The 19659-nt window shown below is 38.3% G+C and overlaps 2 protein-coding genes across 4 annotated transcripts; one reads left to right on the forward strand and one right to left on the reverse strand.

Annotated features, from left to right (window-relative positions):
- Positions 1 to 1750: 1750 nt before the first annotated feature.
- Positions 1751 to 11159, forward strand: Rab2 (RAS oncogene family member Rab2). Its single transcript, XM_077437623.1, has 6 exons — positions 1751 to 2003; positions 7021 to 7180; positions 7263 to 7418; positions 7545 to 7725; positions 9476 to 9624; positions 9700 to 11159. The coding sequence occupies exons 1-5, from the start codon at positions 1958 to 1960 to the stop codon at positions 9575 to 9577; spliced, it is 645 nt and encodes a 214-aa protein (XP_077293749.1). The 5' UTR covers positions 1751 to 1957; the 3' UTR covers positions 9578 to 9624; positions 9700 to 11159.
- Positions 11107 to 15913, reverse strand: LOC143916490 (centromere protein L-like). 3 transcript variants are annotated; one of them, XM_077437621.1, is made up of 6 exons: positions 15556 to 15913; positions 15252 to 15445; positions 14975 to 15183; positions 14684 to 14902; positions 14458 to 14612; positions 11107 to 11620 (listed from the first exon to the last, which is right to left on the reverse strand). In XM_077437621.1, the coding sequence occupies exons 2-6, from the start codon at positions 15430 to 15432 to the stop codon at positions 11344 to 11346; spliced, it is 1041 nt and encodes a 346-aa protein (XP_077293747.1). In that variant the 5' UTR covers positions 15433 to 15445; positions 15556 to 15913; the 3' UTR covers positions 11107 to 11343. The 3 variants fall into 3 exon arrangements, with proteins under 3 accessions (XP_077293747.1, XP_077293746.1, XP_077293748.1); XM_077437620.1 differs by having other exon boundaries at positions 15534 to 15695; XM_077437622.1 differs by lacking the exon at positions 15556 to 15913 and having other exon boundaries at positions 11120 to 11620; positions 15252 to 15458.
- Positions 15914 to 19659: the final 3746 nt, after the last annotated feature.

The raw sequence follows: 19659 nt of genomic DNA on the forward strand, positions 1-19659 counted from the left end.
ATAATCATTGTCCAAAATACGTTCGTAAGCTAATAATAAATGAAATTAATATCAAATTTACATAGTATTGTTGCGTAGGGGTGGGTGGAGGATCCAAATAAAAGGCCAAAGTCGTTTCACAGCATTTATTGGTGATTAAGGAGATACACACACTGGCAGTGCTCAGTCCAGAATGTTTTGATATCGCCCAAGTACCGCCTTATAAGGGGCAGGTCTCTCAGGACATCTTCGACGTCTGATTTGTTTACCTATTGTTATGGTCACGTACTCGGATATGTATTCCCACGACATTCGGTCCACGGTACCAAGGTATCGGTCACTTCTGAGAACGGACCAATAACGGCCATTGTTTAGCCTACATGGACTTAGAGTCTAGATATAATCCTTGAAACCAATTATAACGGTCACACAGTCTTTGGGATGCTACTCGGCCTAATCCTATTACAACTACTCGGCGGTGTACGTAACAGTATTTTAAAATAGTACCTATTTTATTCCAAAAACTTAGTGTTTCAAGTACATATAGTAAATAAATAAATATGTTTTGTAAAATCATATACTGAAAAGCATAGCAAAAAACGATGATAACATTTTTTACAAATGCGCCTGGGCCCCCTTTTTTCTTAATCTGTCACTGCTGCTAACGCAATCAGCAAGCATTGTTCGTTTGTTGAATTACTTACATTTAAAAAAAAGCAGACAGTGACATTGCTGCTGTTGTTATTAAAAACTTTTACTTATATCGACTCCACTGAATTCAAGCCGCAACTGCCTTTTAAACTTTATTAGGTTTAGGAGTTATGTATGTTTAATTTACAAAACCGATTATTTTTGGTTCGGTGATTATTCCGCAAAAAGCGATCTCACGCAAGTCACTAAAATTTCGATTACGGAATATCTGGCACCGAAAAACTCCATCAATCGCGCGAAATATTGTACTAACGAGAACTCGATTGCCAGAAATACCGTGATCGAGATTTTAGTGACTTGCGCGAGATCGCTTTTTGCGGAATAATCCGTTTACCATTATTTTTTATGGTAACTGGACTATTCGTCACATTGCGGTGGTCACAAAGACAACTTTTGCCATGAAAATCGCGAATACAAAATATTTGGCATTCAAGTTCTCGTTAGTATGATCGACTTTTCGTCTGCCAGATGTTCCGTTATAGAGATTTTAGTGACTTTGTGACCAGTAATCACCGAACAGTTTTTATACCGCTATGTACATAGAAGTAGAATGTATAGAATGGTCATTGTTAACAAAAGTACCGTCTAAAAGCGAGCCATCGAAGAGAGAGACGGAAAGTCAGAAGAGAGACAAGAGAAAGAGAGACGAAGTTTAGCAAACAATGAACAAACTCTGCCGCGCAGAGTTTTTGTAGCAACATTTTTGGAGGCTGAGAGCGATTCTATGCATTCTACTTCTATGGTTATGTACTTTGCGAATAATAGCGAACTCTCATAGAGATTTCGGAAAATTTGGTAAATAAATTCATCTCATCTTCAGTGTAAATAAAGCTCAACTAGTATACAGTGTTTAGTATACACTAAATATAAACTTATTCTGCTTGTATTTACCTTGCAGTTTTAATTTTGACTGTTTACCAACTAGACGTCTATTCCGTCGTCGAAAAGACAACAACAACAAGTCAAGATATTTATTTAGGAAATAATCATTAGCATTGCAAATCGAAATAGAAACGCGTTGATTGGGAAGCAGCGTAGTGTTTTGATGTGGGCGTTCGGCAGCATTCGGCAATCGTCGGCCAAGCTCGGAGTCCACTAGATCTCGAGCTGTCGCTCAGTCGTTACTCGTCGCTCGTCGCTCGTCGCTCGCTCGCCGTCGCTCTGCCACTCGATATTCGGTTCGCGATACGAGCGTTTCAGCCGACCGAACTATCGTCGATATCATCAACAGCACCATCGCCACGCCAGTCCCGTCGACTCCATCGCCATGTCTTACGCCTACCTGTTCAAATACATCATCATCGGCGACACAGGTGAGACCACCACCACCACCACTACGCATTACCGACGGCGAGGCCTTTGTTCAACTCCACCAAATGTGTCACTCGCACGCTCCACCAACAAAGCCCTTTGTTTTGGCACCGAAGAACGTGTGGTGCAATGCACGAGGTGTTGTCGTTGGCCCTATTGATTATTGACGTTTTGCATTCGGCGACGGCCGTTGGCACCACTGCTCGCTTTCGTCACGCTCGAAATTCGCGACTCGTTGGTTTTCGAAAATCGACCCAAATGCGCATCGCTTTAGGGGCGATTTTCGCATCGCCAGCCTCTGACGGCCGATCGCGTCACGCCTATTTTGAATGAATGTTTATTAATTATTATTTAAATCAATTAATTATTTTGTTTTTGGCGCAAACGTCAAAATTATGCGATTCATTTGTTGCACTAATTATTGCCACTCGAAAATAATTCATGAAAGGCGTGACGTGACACATATGGCAACAAATTCAGAATTTCATACATATATAGTATGCATATGAACTTGTTTATTTATTTTTTAATGCGTATTATCTTTTCACAGCAACAAATAATGAATAAGAAAATAGTGTATCTTTTTTATAAATAATCATTGTTGGAATTCAATAGAAAATAATTATCTTCATGTCCTTTAATTAATTAATTTCCTATATTATATAAGTATGTCACCAAGCTATTTATAAATCATATGACAATTCTGTAAATGCCTAAAAGATGAGTACTGCAATATGTGTCATGATTATCTTACAGGTATCCATATGCTTAAAATAATCAATTTTCAACTTAAAGGAAAATATGCTAATTTTAACACGCTTACTTACATTAAAATACTTTATATGATTTTCATATTTTCAGACCATACCCCGAATTCATTTGTTGTAAGCAAATTTTAGATCTATATGTATATGATTTAAGATACCCAAAATATGCAGATCTGAAACACAGTGTTTCTTTTATCTTTGTCTTGTCTCTCGTGTTTAGGTCAACTTGAGGAGAGGGTTGATATTTGATAAATCCGTTATGCCAAATGCGTACATTTTATAAGTTTTATAGGGGGGGAAAGGTATGAAATGACGATGATCTTGTAAACACACTGTTAAATATGACGGGTGGGGAGGAAGTAAAGTAGTAGCTACCAACATGATCGAGTTGGTCCCAACTCGCAGGATGCTGGCCTAAATTCGACCATGTTGTAGAGTCACATTACAGTATTACAGCACTGGCATTCGGCTCCTTTGAAAGTATTATTTTTAAATAAAATGAACATCCCTGCTGGCAGCTAAATAATGTCTCGCTTAGAGAAAAAAGCATTTAGTTTACGGTAATTTCATACAAAAATAGTCTCAAAGACTGGGTAGAGCCGGTTTTAAAATATCATGAAATAAATGCAATGAAAAGTATTCATTGCATTTATTTCCCTTCAAAAGATGCGAGAACAATATAAATTTTTGACTAGTATTCGTCCTCTATTAGTCGAAAAAAAAGGTTCACACCCAAAATATAAACTACGCCCTAAAACGGCTCACTTGGCGAACACTGCCTTACAGTTTCATGTATATTGAAGGAATTATTTTTTTTAATTAAAATTAATAATCAGTTGACTATATACATATACGGTACACTGTATTAGTACTGCAGAAATATTTGAAAATTAAACTAATGTGAAAAAATCGATTAGATATTTAAAAATTTTGAAATTGGAGTCGAATTTTGTGGAAAATGTTGCAGTCGTGTTTTTTTTAACGCCTTCACAGCCCTACACATGTTATATTATTTTGATTGGTTCTCAATGGTTGGTTATTAATATATGAATCGAATGTTCTGGATTCAAATGGTTTCTTTCATACGGATGATTCATATATAAATACATATAACCATTCACATTGATATCTGCAATACAACGAACGTTGACCGATTTCGGTTAAACCACAGACGCAAAATGTTTGTCTGGAATTACATAAATTGAAAAAAACCTAAACGCATTTGCCGATAACTTTCGGCGCAGTGTTTATGTATGTAAATATTGTATTGCGATTAATTTTGTTTGTACGATTCACACTGTCACTTTACTACGTTTTTGTTTTGAAGTCGCCGTTGACGTATACGGATCAATGATTGTACGAGAAAAGAATTAGTGAAAGCGTTATGATTATATATTACGTTTTATTGTGGCATTTGTGCTGTACTAAAATGCGAACGAGCGTGACATATGTTCATCACCCAGTATTGTAATGGTAACCCAGGTCTTATGTGGACATATTCGTGGTGAATCTTCTACATATTGGTCGAAAATTTTAATTAGACATTCAGATTGAAGGAAAATATGGGTGAAATTAACGATCATCCAAATAATTTCTGGAAGCTCTTTAACCAGCAGAATAAACTAGTGGTTATCATATTGTTGCGTAGGGGTGGGTGGAGGATCCAAGTAAAAGGCCAACAGTCGTCTCACAGCATTTATTGATGATTAAGGAGATACACGCTCTGGCAGTGCTCAGTCCAGAATGACCTGATATCGCCTAAGTATCGCCTTATAAGCGATAGGTCTCTCAGGACATCTTCGACGTCTAATTTGTTTACCTATTGTTATGGTCACGTACGGATATGTCTTCCCCCGACATTCGCTCCCACGGTACAGGTCAACTCTGCGAAAGGACCAATACCAGCCAACTCGGTCGCCATTGTTTAGCCTACATGCACTTAGCTTGTCGCTAATCCTTAAAACCACTTACACCGGTCACACGGTCTCTCAGGACGCTACCCGGCCTAATCCGATCACAATTACTCGGCAGCTCTTTTTAGTATACGTAACAATATAATGCTTTGAAAAAAGTGGTCACGGGTTCAAATCCCACTGGTTTCTGCTGGCCAGACCTTGAATTTGTGACTCAAGGTCGATCGTTTCCTATCAGAGTTAGTCAATTTATCTGATTTTCACTGAAACGGTTCCAATAAATTGGCAATCTTACCCATTTTCTCGCAAATCTCGAGTTTTCAGCAATCTCGAATTTCGATGAATTGTATAAAATGCTACAATTTAAAAATTTCACCATAGATATCTCTGTGGATGTTAATTGATATGTATTTACTTTGTATAATACTTGTATCAAATGTACAATGTTTCTGGTCAGGAAGGCACATTGGAGTTATCTGTTAGCCTTCCTGGTTTAAAAAAAATTAAACTTTCGCATGCTCCAGCAATGTGATTTAGAAGTAATTGGAATACGCTTAAAAAAAAAAATTATTTAGTATGCTTGAAACGATTTGTACAGTAAACTTGTGAGAAATTAAACCTCATGGATTCAATTGCATCTTTGAGCATTAATCGTCCATTAAAAAAATCAGGTTGCCCGGGATATTTAGACAATATTATAATGTAATTTTTATTCTATTTTCTTGTTCTTGTATATCTTTTCATATGTATGTAGTTCCATGAATAATTCAAAGATAAAAATATAATATTTTTCGTGATTTTATTGGATAAAATATATATGTGCCATGACAGGAATTATCCCAAGGCGACATCTATGGTTAGATTATTTTTGAACATACAAATTTTCAAATACAACAGTACATAGAAGACAATAGAGACATCTATGGACAATCAACAAATTTTTTGATACTTTATGTATATATCTATGGTTAGATTATTTTTGAACATACAAATTTTCAAATACATAGAAGACAATAGAGACATCTATGGACAATCAACAAATTTTTTGATACTTTATGTATATATCTATGGTTAGATTATTTTTGAACATACAAATTTTCAAATACAACAGTACATAGAAGACAATAGAGACATCTATGGACAATCAACAAATTTTTTGATACTTTATGTATATATTTATAAAATTCAAGATTCTAATAACTCGAAACTAAGGGGAGGATACTGATTTGTTGGATTCGCCTCAACAGTTAAGCTAGAAAAATCGGAAAATTCTAACAGCAGACGGTCGATCTGTGTTTTTTATAACCACAAGATCTGTTTACTTGAGGTGTGAGTGCATTCGCACGGCACATTTCAGGTATTATTTCCTAACGCATGCGCGCTTTATGTGTTCATGTGTTGTTGTTTATTTTGTACTTGGTCATGTACAGTGTGGTTTTTTTTATTTGAACAGTGATGTGCAGTTGTTCTTGTGCGATATTCATGAACAACCGTCTCCTTCTCCGACGAAAGGGTCTCTTAGACTGTATTCGTTGGGGGGCCTCTTGTTGAGGGCTTTAAGGGTCAAATTCCTTAACCTTCAAAGCGGGCTTAGTAACCACAAGATCTCGCCAGCAGCGTATCTCGCCGGGAATTGAACCCACGACCTCTACTAGTATGCAACAGCTCTATCAGTGCACTACGCTGTTGCTTTTGAGCCATTATGGCTACTGCTAACTTCGTAAAAAAATCTTTTTTAATTAGTGTATTGTACTTTGGTATTGCCCTAATGACCATCCAATGTTTAATTATGATTGCTTAAACTAAAAAGATTAAATCATTTACTAGTATTGTGCCCGTTGATACATAAACCACGCTAGAGGCTATTGTCGCTAGCGGTTTCAACATGCACAGCCCTCGCGCTGCCCCTCATTCCATCCCCACACGCTCGCCCAGCCGTCCGCGTACTAATAAGCATGAGTATGTATCATTCTTATAAACTCCTGCGACTCGCCTGGCCGTCTACATATAAATGAGTATATGCCTTCGTTTATATGCCCTTGTCAGTGTTCACGAAGCAATCTCCTGCATTATTCTTATGAACTCCTGATAGTGTTTTTTTTTTTTTTGTAATACCTCTTTTATAATACGTTCACCACATTTGTTAATCACACCTTGCATGTAAAGCATTAACGTTACACGGGGAGAAATGTATTATCTTATCAAGCCGGCTATCGTAAATTTATTCATATGCATAGTTTTATCATCGGCCCGACGCCAATCTGAAGGTCCCCCTAAACTTCCCCTACCGGCACTTTCAAAAACATCGCCACTTAAACTCTTCCACTTTTTGATTTCAGGGGTAGGCAAATCATGCGTTTTGCTGCAATTTACCGACAAACGCTTCCAGCCAGTACATGATTTAACTATAGGAGTCGAATTCGGCGCTCGTATGATTACAATCGACGGTAAACAGATCAAACTTCAAATATGGGACACTGCCGGTCAAGAGGCTTTCAGGTATAAGTTTTACGAATGAGCATAGCTATGGAATACATAGTCGAATTTGCAATTTTTATTTATTGTGACCATTATTCTTTAGATCAATCACTCGTTCCTACTATCGAGGTGCTGCAGGTGCTCTCCTCGTATACGACATCACCCGACGGGACACATTCAATCACCTGTCTACTTGGTTAGAAGACGCTCGTCAGCATTCAAACTCAAATATGGTCATTATGCTAATCGGCAACAAAAGGTAAATTGTACGCGATTGCGCTCTCGATCTTATCGCCCGTATGTGTGTAGTTTTGAGGTTAATTAGTGATAAGCTTTCAAGCGAAGTTGGTTCACCCGAGTCAATTAATACATGTGTTGTTTTCAGTGATTTGGAATCTAGACGGGAAGTTAAAAAGGAAGAAGGCGAGGCTTTCGCGCGAGAACACGGACTTGTATTCATGGAAACTTCGGCGAAGACCGCTGCTAATGTCGAAGAAGCGTTCATCGACACGGCTAAAGAAATCTATGGAAAGATACAAGAAGGCGTCTTCGATATTAACAATGAAGTAATTCACATCTTTGTTTTCAATTTTTTATTCATCCTCAATTTATTCAATTATAAAAAGCGAGTCTATTAATAATCTGAGCCTGAAATAATTTAGGGCAAAAACACACCGAGTGGTACGTGGTATGTGTTTTTTTTTAAGATACTTTTAAACATGCGAAAAAACGCAGCATCCCTAGACCATATTCATGGTACACAATACCAAAAATCACCCCCTGGAGTGTTTTCGGTGATATTTTATCCTCTCTTGACAGTGATCAATAACGGTCCTATATTTGAAGAAATGTAGGAGAAAAATATGCACTCTGCACGTGCAACTACACCGGAATGCAGTTTGGGGAACACCTACTTTCATAGCGTGGAGCCGGTTGTATGGACTAAATTTTTTTTAGCATCCGTCTCTATCGAGCTTGTATGATAGCAGTACATCACTGCTTGTACCCAATTTTATTTAGTTTGACAATATTTAAATAAACGAACTTACTATGAATCGAATTGGACGGTGTCATTCAAGCATAATCTAGATTTGTCAAATGCTACGATTTATTATACATATATTATTATTTAAAACGAGCTAATCTTATATAACATAGCATATTTTTTAATCTTATCAATTTTTTTCAAACGATTTTACCGAAATTCTTCATGTCCCCTATTTCTAGCCTAAAATTTCTAATAGAAAAGGTTTCGAACTTGTAAGTACACATTCAGAGAGTTAAATTATCTTTGTAACCGGTGTCATTTCGACATAACTGCAGCCTTGCATCCTGCTCGCACGCACGTAAGTAGTTCCGTGCGCTAGTGGAATGCAAGCTGCGCACCTTGTATACATATATCTGAACAAAATTTATGATGACAGCCACGTTTATACAAGAACCTTATCAACCATAAAGTTGAAGATGTCCAGATCGGCATGTGGTACGTGTTTTTTAGGTAGTTTTAAACATGCAAAAAAAAAACGCTGGCATGCCTAATCCATACCGACGCGATCCTTTCCAAAACTCACTCTCTGGACTGTTTTCGGTGTAATTTTATACATATATTAACATAGGTTTGATAGTGATCGGTATTTGAAGAGATGTAGAACAAACTTTTCGAAATAATAAGTCGTACGAATTAAGGCAGCATATTATAACCATAACGTATAAAGCAAAACCGGTTTTATTTGGTCACTGCAAATATTCATGCACGTGACGTCACAGTAGCGAGTGCTCACATTCTAACTAAAGAGCGCATGCGCATATGAATATTGACTTGACGATACGAAGCAAACAATATTGCGCCATATTGTCGTGCTCTGTATAGGTTACGGAGAGTTGGCGCGAAAAAATGCGCTTTTGTAGTGTCTGTGAATAGGTGTATAGCACGTTGTCATACTGCATTCAATAATAAAAAGATGCTCTCTCTTTTGCGTGCATGTGCGTTAGTATGAGAACGCGCCAACTCTCAGTAACAGACTTGTAATGTACATGCAAGCCGATTCTGCCTTGCGCTACGCCAAAACAAGTCTGAATGTGCACTGCTGTTCGCCGTTGAGTGTTAAGTCCGTGAGTGATTTGTCGTGAGGTCGTCTTGCAGTGCTGGATAGTATGAATAGACATTGAGGAGTCTACCTAGACGTGCCGTGCCCCACTTTTGTGTGTTCTTACCATTAGACTGTTACAAACAAATCACTCTATAATAATACCGAGCAAAGTTTGGTCTTCCTGATATTTCATATAAATTGATGTGACTGATTTTTTTTTTTAAAGGCAAATGGTATCAAGATCGGAGCGCAGCACTCTCTGGCAGGAAGTCCTGGTGCAGGGGGTGCTTCGGGCGCAGGAGGGGCTGCTGGGGGTGGTTGCTGTTAGGCCGCCCCAACCACGTGCCGTTCCTTCTACTAATGACCACATAATAAGTAAGATCCTATATTTAATTTATATACATATGAAAATTTTATACGGTATATATAATATATTTTTTATGTTTTTAGATTTAAGTGAAAACTGAAGATCGAAAACCTTCAAGGAAAAAAAAAGTACAATATATATACATATATATATAATACGAGGGAAACCGATTGACTGAAATTTTAGATTGCCTGTGGTCAGGCACGTGGAACATGTCAAACATTATACATATATATAGCTAAATATTAATTATTGAATGGTATTTAAATATGAAAACATGTCATATAAGATCTTGAAAACAAATAAGTTATAAATATGTAGCTTGTCAACTTCTACGATTAATTAAAAGAATATATATTTATTTTTTTTTAACTTAGGTTTTTATTATTAACGAACAATGATTTGAATTGAACCTAAAAAAAATATGATCCCTCGACTATTGTGTACAATATGTTGAAAAAAAAAAAACATTAGTGATAACTGTGTTATTTTGTCATGTCCCTTTTAAGTATATATATTTAATTTATATTTGATTAAGTAAAAGAAAACCATTCATTGTGTGTAATATGTAGGGAATATTACGTCATATTCGCCGGTAGCCGTTAAAACGGCCGTAGCGTGCATTTGTGTGAGGAATACTTATATAAATTTCTACACGGACTACTTTTCAATAATTTTTTAATCAAATTCCTAAATAATCACAGCACAAATGTATACAAAGAAGATCCACTGCTAATAATTATAATATATATAAACGATACCTATACCTTACTTATAATTAGTTAAGTCGTAACATTATTTTATTTCTCTGTATTGAAACAGTTCGATCGGTGTGTTTATAATTCTTTAAATCATTACAAAATAGTCTACGATACCATTCAAACTGTATTCGTGCTTTGAGTATTACGGGTTACACAATCATCAGTCAGTGTCAAATACTTAAGATGAAATCCCACAACCTTGTGATAGATCACCAAATCTGAAACGATGTGATACGAGTTTACAGTGAAAAAATTTAAAAAAATTACTTACTATGATTTGTACATAGCGTAAAGTTAAGTTTGTTGTGTTGAATGTTATGTTTTTATAAATATATAATAATCCATATATATATATATTTTGTATGCACCTTTTGATCTGAAAATCTACACCTTTCAAATATCAGTCGTGAAATTAATATTTTTGTATCATTATAACTATCATTTTTTTTACACTTATATAAAAAAAAACATACTTATAATGAACACTACTTTGAAATTTTTTCCAGTAATAATCGTAGAACGTTATTAGTGTAGCTTTCGGTATGATTTGCATTATAATTTCGACGATTCATTTCTGTAATTTAAAACGGCTCTATAAACTTAAACGTATAAATTTAAACAATTTTTTTTCTCAGTAATATTATCTTAATATACGTGCATTTTAATGGGGGGGCAGAAGGGAGGGGTCGCTGATATCGGAACCATCAATTATATTATTATAATCAATATGTAAGAAAGTTTTAAATATATTGACAGTATTTCATACAGTAAATGTGCAAGAGACTGTTAGTTTTATTAATCCTCCAATCCCTGGTCAAACAAACATCCACATTTCCATTTCATATTTAATCGCAAACAAGTCAATTGCTTGTTATGTAAAAATGGTACAAAAAAAATAATTAAAACACATATAAATATCACGTCGACTAATGCATTACAAATAATTAATAATATTTTACACGAGATTCAATCATAGTCTGATGCCAATTTAGGTATGGGTCCTTTGAGTATGACGGCCATTTCGCATAGTATTCGTAGCGTGTATTTGGCGGTGACGGGGTCCTTCAGCTGAATCTTGCCTTTGTTGTGGATGGTGACGCTCGGGTACTTCACGTTGATCAGCTCTAGGCGGCCCACGTTGAACTCGTACACGTATTCGATAAATTTTTGAAACGCGTTGAAGAAATACACGGAACTTTGCTCGACGAGGATGTTTTTGGGCCCTTCTCCGTTCGGAAAGCAACTGTTGAAAGTTTGAAAAATAAACAAAATGTCTAATTACATACAAATTTCATTCTATTGTTATTTACAATAGAATGATAAATACACAGTACATAATTCCTCCTGATCTTTTTCATATATTTGAGGAATACATAATGAGAAGAGTACTGGACGGATTTTAAGGTTGCGTAGCAATAGGCGGCAGAGTCTCTCATAAAGCCTAGTGCTTTAACTGTTTGCCCGCGGCCGTCTTCTATGGAAGCTTTGGGCGACAAGTCTGTAGCGCGGCTGTCTTCCATAGAATTTCTGAACTTTGCACGAGATTTTGAGGCTTATATACGCCCATTTCAACTGTTTTAAGTTTCAAAATTGGTTGAATATATTACTGAGAGTTGAATGCCATCTATTCAATTTGCTTAAAATGAATATATACCAGTCAAAATTAGTTTTTTGTGGAACCATACTGAAACCTCGTTTATGTGACGTCACGTCTGTTGAACAATGGTGACGATACGTCTCAATTGTATGAAGAATGATTATTTGACAATTAAGCCAAAACTACGAGATATATTATGTATTTTATTGTTTAAAATAATACTTTGTGTTAATTAACATATCTGGTTACTTGAGTAAATATTAAAATCTGTATTTAATGTCGAAAACTCGATTGCCAAATACGCGAAAAAGGTACCGCATACAAGGCTTGTTCGCTATATTTATTGCCGCAGGCAAAGGGTTAAAAGCCTATAGGATGGGTGGTTATGTTTTGACTGTATCCTGGTCTATGGGGCTGGTGCGATATTTTATATATTGATTGAGTGATTATGCTTTCGGGAGTTCCTACGGGTTGGACATTCTTTGAGTAGCTGTGCCTCAAGGTTGCTTGGTTCTTAGCTGTAGGATGAGATCATGCTCTCAGGGGCTCCTGTGGACTCGAGGTTGTTAATCTGGAACGAGTTGAATTGTGTATTTGCCTTTGACGTGAACAAAATATTTTGGCTAAGATTGGCTCTGCATGCTCGTACAGAAATGCAATCGTGCGGCTTTGGAATAAAATATGAGATCACCGATCTTGATTCGAGATCGTAAAAGCTGTATTGCATTCCTAAAAGAATGTGAGGAAGCCAATGAGGAGTATGCCAATCAGAAATCCACAGAAGAATACGAATGGCGAAAATGACGATCAGTGTGACAAAGATATGGAAAAACCGTTTTGTAATGACGAAAGTGAAACTCAGTATCTGGTGATCCCCATATGGAGTAAAGACATGGACGCTCAAAAATGACTCAATTTATGAACTATGAGGAAGTCAACGATTACACTTGGCTAGGCGCCTTGATCTCAAGAGAAGGAGGCAAATCATAAATTTGCAGAAGATTAGTAATGGCGAAATCGGCGATAAACAGTCTGACAAAGTTATGGAAAACCATTCTATGATAGCCGAAACGAAAATTCGTCTGGTGTGATCTCTGGTGATCTCGATTGCATTGTATAGAATCTAAGCTAGTAAAAAGAGAGAAAGGGATATATTTGATGCCTTCGAAATGTGATACTGGAAGCGGATGCTGCGCAATATCTCCATCATGAAAGATTTTGCAGTTTCAGAGAAAAAAAGGATTCTTTCAAACTTTGGCCATATTGCCAGGATAGATGTGGAGAGTCTAGAGAAGCTGTTAGTCACCGGAACCCTAGAGGGAAGGCAAGTGAGAGGATGGACTTCCATAATATGGTCAGATCAAATTAAAAAACTGACGAGATCGTCCCTAAGCACTGCTTTCAACTTGGCACAGGACCTGGAGGAGTGGAAGCAGATTAGAAATTCAGAAATTCTAATGTAAACCAGTCTTTATAAACGTTGACAAATGAATGACACGGGTTGCACGACCCATGATCAATGCATTTTTTACTTTATCTATGTTTTTTCAATGCTATCTGGAAAGGATAGCAAAATACAAAGCCTATCGATGTTTTACAGGACCAAGAGCTTGTTGGCAAAACGCCGATCGGCGTTGGTCAGCATTCAAAGGGTAAAAACGAAGATTAAAGAATCATGGACGCATGGATTAATGAATAAAGGAGGTATGTAAAAAATAATGAATTCATTTTCTTGAATGCTCTTATAAAATTCTACACAAGACTGGTTAACATTATACTGAGTGATTAGCAAACATTTTAAGGTTTCAACATTCAATTTCATTTTATAACTAGACTATATATTCTTCATCAAAGTAAAAAATTCTTCGGCTGGTGCATTTTAACCCTTTGCCCGCGGCAATAAATATAGCGAACAAGCCTTGTACGCGGCGGCACCTTTTTCGCGAATTTGGCAATCGAGTTTTCGACCTTAAATACAGATTTTAATATTTACTCAAGTAACCAGATATGTTAATTAACACATAAAGTATTATTTTAAACAATAAAATACATAATATATCTCGTAGTTTTGGAATAATTGTCAAATAATCATTCTTCATAATTGTATGAAGACGTGACGTCACATAAACGAGGTTTCAGTATGGTTCCACAAAAAACTAATTTTTGACTGGTATATATTCATTTTAAGCAAATTGAATAGATGGCATTCAACTCAGTAATATATCCAACCAATTTTGAACCTTAAAACAGTTGAAACAGGCGCATATAAGCCTCAAAATCCCGTGCAAAGTTCAGAAATTCAATGGAAGACAGCCGCGCTACAGACTTGTCGCCCAAAGCTTCCATAGAAGACGGCCGCGGGCAAACGGTTAAAAGCTTATTGAAAGAGTTGTATTAGTATGAATTGGCATTATTAGGATGCTATTATTAAACTATCAGTTCAACATTGTATTACATGTAGTATATAAATTTGTGAAAACTACCTCAACCATATATTGTGAACATCTTTTGCCGTCATTGATATATCAATCGTTGTTGCGTTCCTCGTAACGGGTACATTATATAAAAAATTGACTAGTTTACTGCCTTCGGTCGGCATGAAGCTGCTTAAAAGCGCACTGAAGAATAATAGGTCACTCTGAAACAAAAACTCACATAAAAAAATCGAAAAATACATATTTAAATTCACCATCGGCGATTAAAATCAACCTGCGTAAACGTCAACGGAGTAATGACACAATCGAACAATTTCATCAGACACTGTCTGACGGAAACGGCAATATTAGCACGACCATTGTCCATCAACAAGGGGAGGTGGGTGACGTTGACATCCTCGTGAGCGGCGAACTTGCCCCACGAGAACAAAATCCCCTCGTAGACTATTCTGGCATCGTTCTCTTTAGTGTCATCGGAAGATGATACTTTAACCTGAGAATGAAATCGTTTATTGTCACGGCAATTGAATTTATTGTTACATTGTGTATTAGTAAGAATGTGTACCTGTACGGCATCGGAATGATTTACTTCTAGTTTGAGATTTTTAATAACTTTAAAATCGACTTTGTACTTTACTGTGGAACTGCTTTTGACATTGGCCGCTAAATTTTGTTTCAATTTCAGTGCGTACTGTTTGAACTTGGTTTGATTGTAGTGCATGTTGTGTAGCGGCGATACTCTGCATATGTTCCACATCGGTTTCAATATGAAGGCTGAAAACAATTGATTAGTGTGTGCACATATTTGGAAATTTGCGCGAAATTGTGAATTGGATTGAGACCTGTCAGAGCGTCGTTTTGATCCTCGTCGTCTACTTGGGAGTCGTTTACGTTTCCGTTTATGCTTATTGAATATTGGGGGATGATGGAAGTCCTGGTTCTTTGAGTGGAACATCGAAAACTGGACAGACGGGTTGTGGTGCAGTCGATCTCTGGTATTGTTAATCTAGGCTTTTTCGCCATATTTTATAATGTTCTGAAACGAATAATATATCTTTTAATTTGAAATTGTTAAGTTGTCGAGTAATAAGAACAGTGAGAAATTTAATTTTCAGTGCAAATACATTGTGGAATGGTTTTATTCACCAATAATGTTTCTCAATAGATATATCAAGTCAATACAAACGAAGTGACGCGAGCTACTCGCAAACAAACGACCGTTACTCGGTGTTGCCCGTGTAGAAAATAATTAAACGTCAGGCAGTGCCTTCGCCGGTTCGGTGATTACTAGTCAAATGTGAACCGGTCACAGGACAACCGGTTGCTCTAGATCTGTCACACGTGATCACCCGTCACACTAAAACTGGTCACACTAAAACTGGTTACGAGAAAACTGGTCACACCCTAAAATCGGTCACGAGAAAACTGGTTGACCGATTTTAGGGTGTGACCAGTTTTCTCGTGACCAGTTTTAGTGTGACGGGTGATCACATGTGACCGATCTAGAGCGACCGGTTGTCCTGTGACTGGTTTACAGTAGTCCGTTTACCGTTCAGTCGTAATTTGACGAAATAATTTTGTGTCTATTTTTTATTAATTCATGTTGATATTGATTAATTATTATTGTTAGATATCATAAAAGTAAATTTGTAAGATATTAATCCATGTTAAAAACTCGTCAAATCAAATTTTAGCGTATATGACTTTATTTACAAATAGTTCGGTGATTATTTATTCCACAAAAAGTGATCTCGCGCAAGACACTAAAATCTCGATCACGAAACATCTGGCATCCAAAAATTCCATCAATCGAAATTCACCCATGTGAAATATTGTACTAACGAAAACTCGACTGAGTTTCTATAGGCCGGATCACTGGTCATAAAATCTTCCCGCACCCTAAATGTTCTAAATGTAAATGAATAAATAAACAACAAACTGGCTAGATTTTGCCCCCATCTGGAAAAAAACTGAAATGACTTCCCTGCTATTATACAAAATTTCATGGTGTTCTACAACGAGGCTCTCCTAAAGGTCTGACCGCACTATACGTTGTGGCGGCTCGCTTATACGACATGGTCGAGTTTGGTTGCCTTCCTGCGAGTGGGAACCAAATCGGCTGGGTTCGGAGAGCTACTACTCACTCTGTCTTCAGCTGTCATATAATAAACACGTGCATTAACATGCCAGTCGTCTCATTCGTTCATCCTCCAATACTGGTGACCCCCGACATCGAGCCACGCAGCCTCGATCAATTTCAACATGCCGCTCATCCCTGCCTCGCCGAGCCAGGCGGGAAAGCTACCCGCCGCGCCCTCATCGCCATCAACACAGCACGCCGCGGCCCGCGGGTGACAATAAACGAGCAGACACGGCTACCTACCTACCGACGTCCAGCCACAACGTCGACGACAGGTGCTTTAATAAAATGGGGTAGCGAATGAGATGACGATCTTGACAGCTGGATGTGGAGTCATGCGCGATCCACTACACATAGAACGGTCATCCAGCACCACAAGACATACACCACCTCAGCACCATCATCATCATCATCATCAAGGCCCCGTCCGTCCCCACGAGCGTCGTCACGCCGAGACGGGCGGTAGCGCTACAACACCTCCACGAGCCACAACGACTCACAGTCCAGCTCGGAGTATCATCAACCACATCGATGCCCCTGCCGCCCCCGCCGCCCCACCAACCGACATCAGCCTCGGAAGAGCGGCGCCGCCGCAGCATCGCATCGCATCGGCGCGACCATCGGACCAGCCACCGTCCTGCTCGCGACGTCACCGCCCTCGAATCTACCGACCATTCAGGGCGGTACACCTATGTACACAGCGGATGACCCACGTCAACAATTTTTTTTCTCCCCACGTAATAATTTTTTCTCTTTGTGTAACAATAATTTTTTTCTTTTGTAAAATTTGTTTCTTTGTAATTTTGGTATCGCTGATGCTGGGGGGGGAGTGATGTGGCGGCTCGCTTATACGACATGGTCGAGTTTGGTTGCCTTCCTGCGAGTGGGAACCAACTCGGCTGGGTTCGGAGAGCTACTACTCACTCTGTCTTCAGCTGTCATATAATAAACACGTGCATTAACATGCCAGTCGTCTCATTCGTTCATCCTCCATAACGTCAATCGAATGACACAACACTTCACAACAGTGTACGACAATATTAGGTAAACCGCACTTGAACGACAGCGATGTGACACTACGTAGTAAATTGTGTCAATCATTCGTTCGGTACCGTGGAGCAAGATGGACGAAACGCACGCTATTATAGTATTTTTCATATGCGAGGAAGAAGAACAGTTGAGAAAAGTCAAAAGATTATGGCTACATGCTATTTCAAAGTCATAATATGAAGAAGGAGAATAATTGTCGCAAGGCAACCCGCCTCGACGACACTGCGTCACGTTGCGAACGACACCTTGCGTCAAAGTTGGTCGGAAAGTCAACTTTGACGCACGATGTCGTTCTACGTCATGTGACTGTCGCGCGGTGCATCATGTCTCATACAATTTCATACAAACAATATTTGGTCGCGTATTGTTGTGAAGTGTCGGATAGTTCGGTTGACGCAGACTCGACAGTTCGCTTGATGCGGTCAGACATTAAATGTTCTAAATGTAAATAAATAAATAAACAACAAACTGGCTAGATTTTGCCCCCTTCTGAAAAAAGCTGAAATGGCGTTCTTGCTATTGTACAAAGTTTCCAGGTGCTGTACCACGAGACTCTCCTAATTGTTGTAACGAAGCGACGAATTGTAACAGTAGGTGTAATATGGGTGACCGTGAAAAAGTCGAAAATACTCGTTTATCATGCATACATATGAAAAACGGTTAGTATATATATATATATATATATATATATATATATATATATATATATATATATATATATATATATATATATATATATATATATATATATATATATATATATATATATATATCAGTGGCGTGCGGTAAAAGTCTCTCTCTCCCTTTCGTACATCCTCACTTAATTTGCGCGAGCAGGATACAACAGGAACAAGAGGAACAGGCTTTTCCTCCCGTATCTGCGCGCGCACATTAAACAAGGCTGTATGACAAAACTAGAGATAATTTCACCACATCCCACTCAGTGGCGTAGCCAGGATTTTTTCAAAGGGGGGGGGGGGGGTTTGACTGGAAAAAAGGCAAGATAATTTATATAATTTATATTTAATTAATATAAAATCACAAAATATAAAAATAAAGTAAAGCTAACTGCTAACTGAACTGTATGATACAATCGACCGATCAATTGCGATAGGAGTGGGATATCTTGCCGCCGACTGCGATCCGTCAAGGGGGGGGTGGTCCAGACCCCCCAGGGCCCCCCTTCACTACACCACTGATCTTTGCCTTCGGATATTTGCTTTTTCGGCCTGTAGAGATATAGCACGACTTGTGATATCACCTATTTCCCTCATCGAACTTAATCTGTACAAATGACATTGTGGCAGCTCGCTTATACGACATGGTCGAGTTTGGTTGCCTTCCTGCGAGTGGGGACCAACCCGGCTGGGTTCGGAGAGCTACTACTCACTCTGTCTTCAGCTGTCATATAATAAACACGTGCATTAACATGCCAGTCGTCTCATTCGTTCATCCTCCATAACATCATCGTGTCCTCTTCTCGTACACGAAAGTTAGCCGTGGCCGAAATACTTCGTCCAGCTTACCCATAAAGGCGATTCGACTCGCTCCAGATACGCAATCACGAGTACACGGGAAATCCCAAGGAGCTACGCAACTACGCATCAAACATCGAACACAAAGGAAGACCTCGACCCCGTCGGAATCTTCCAGAACGTGATCTCACCAGCCCAGCTACGCGTTGCTCAAGCAACACATTTATAAACCAGTGCATCGTCCCCAGATGCCAGTGAGCTTCAGGAACTCGACCTAGCTCGTTCCAGTGAATCCTTTACCTACTTCGCTGTACATACAAATACACCTGTATTAATCGAGTAATAAAGATCCTCTTCAAAATTCAACTGAATTTCCATAGGCTGGGAAACGGTCCAAAACCTTCAACCCCTCTATAGGCCTGTGGCGGCTCGCTTATATGACATGGTCGAGTTTGGTTGGGGACCAAGCCGGCTGGGTTCGGAGAGCCACTACTCACTCTGTCTTCAGCTGTCATATAATAAACACGTGCATTAACATGCCAGTCGTCTCATTCGTTCATCCTCTATACTGGTGACCCCCGACAT

The sequence above is a fragment of the Arctopsyche grandis genome, chromosome 9 (genome assembly GCF_051622035.1).
Source record: "Arctopsyche grandis isolate Sample6627 chromosome 9, ASM5162203v2, whole genome shotgun sequence".
Lineage (NCBI taxonomy): Eukaryota > Metazoa > Arthropoda > Insecta > Trichoptera > Hydropsychidae > Arctopsyche > Arctopsyche grandis.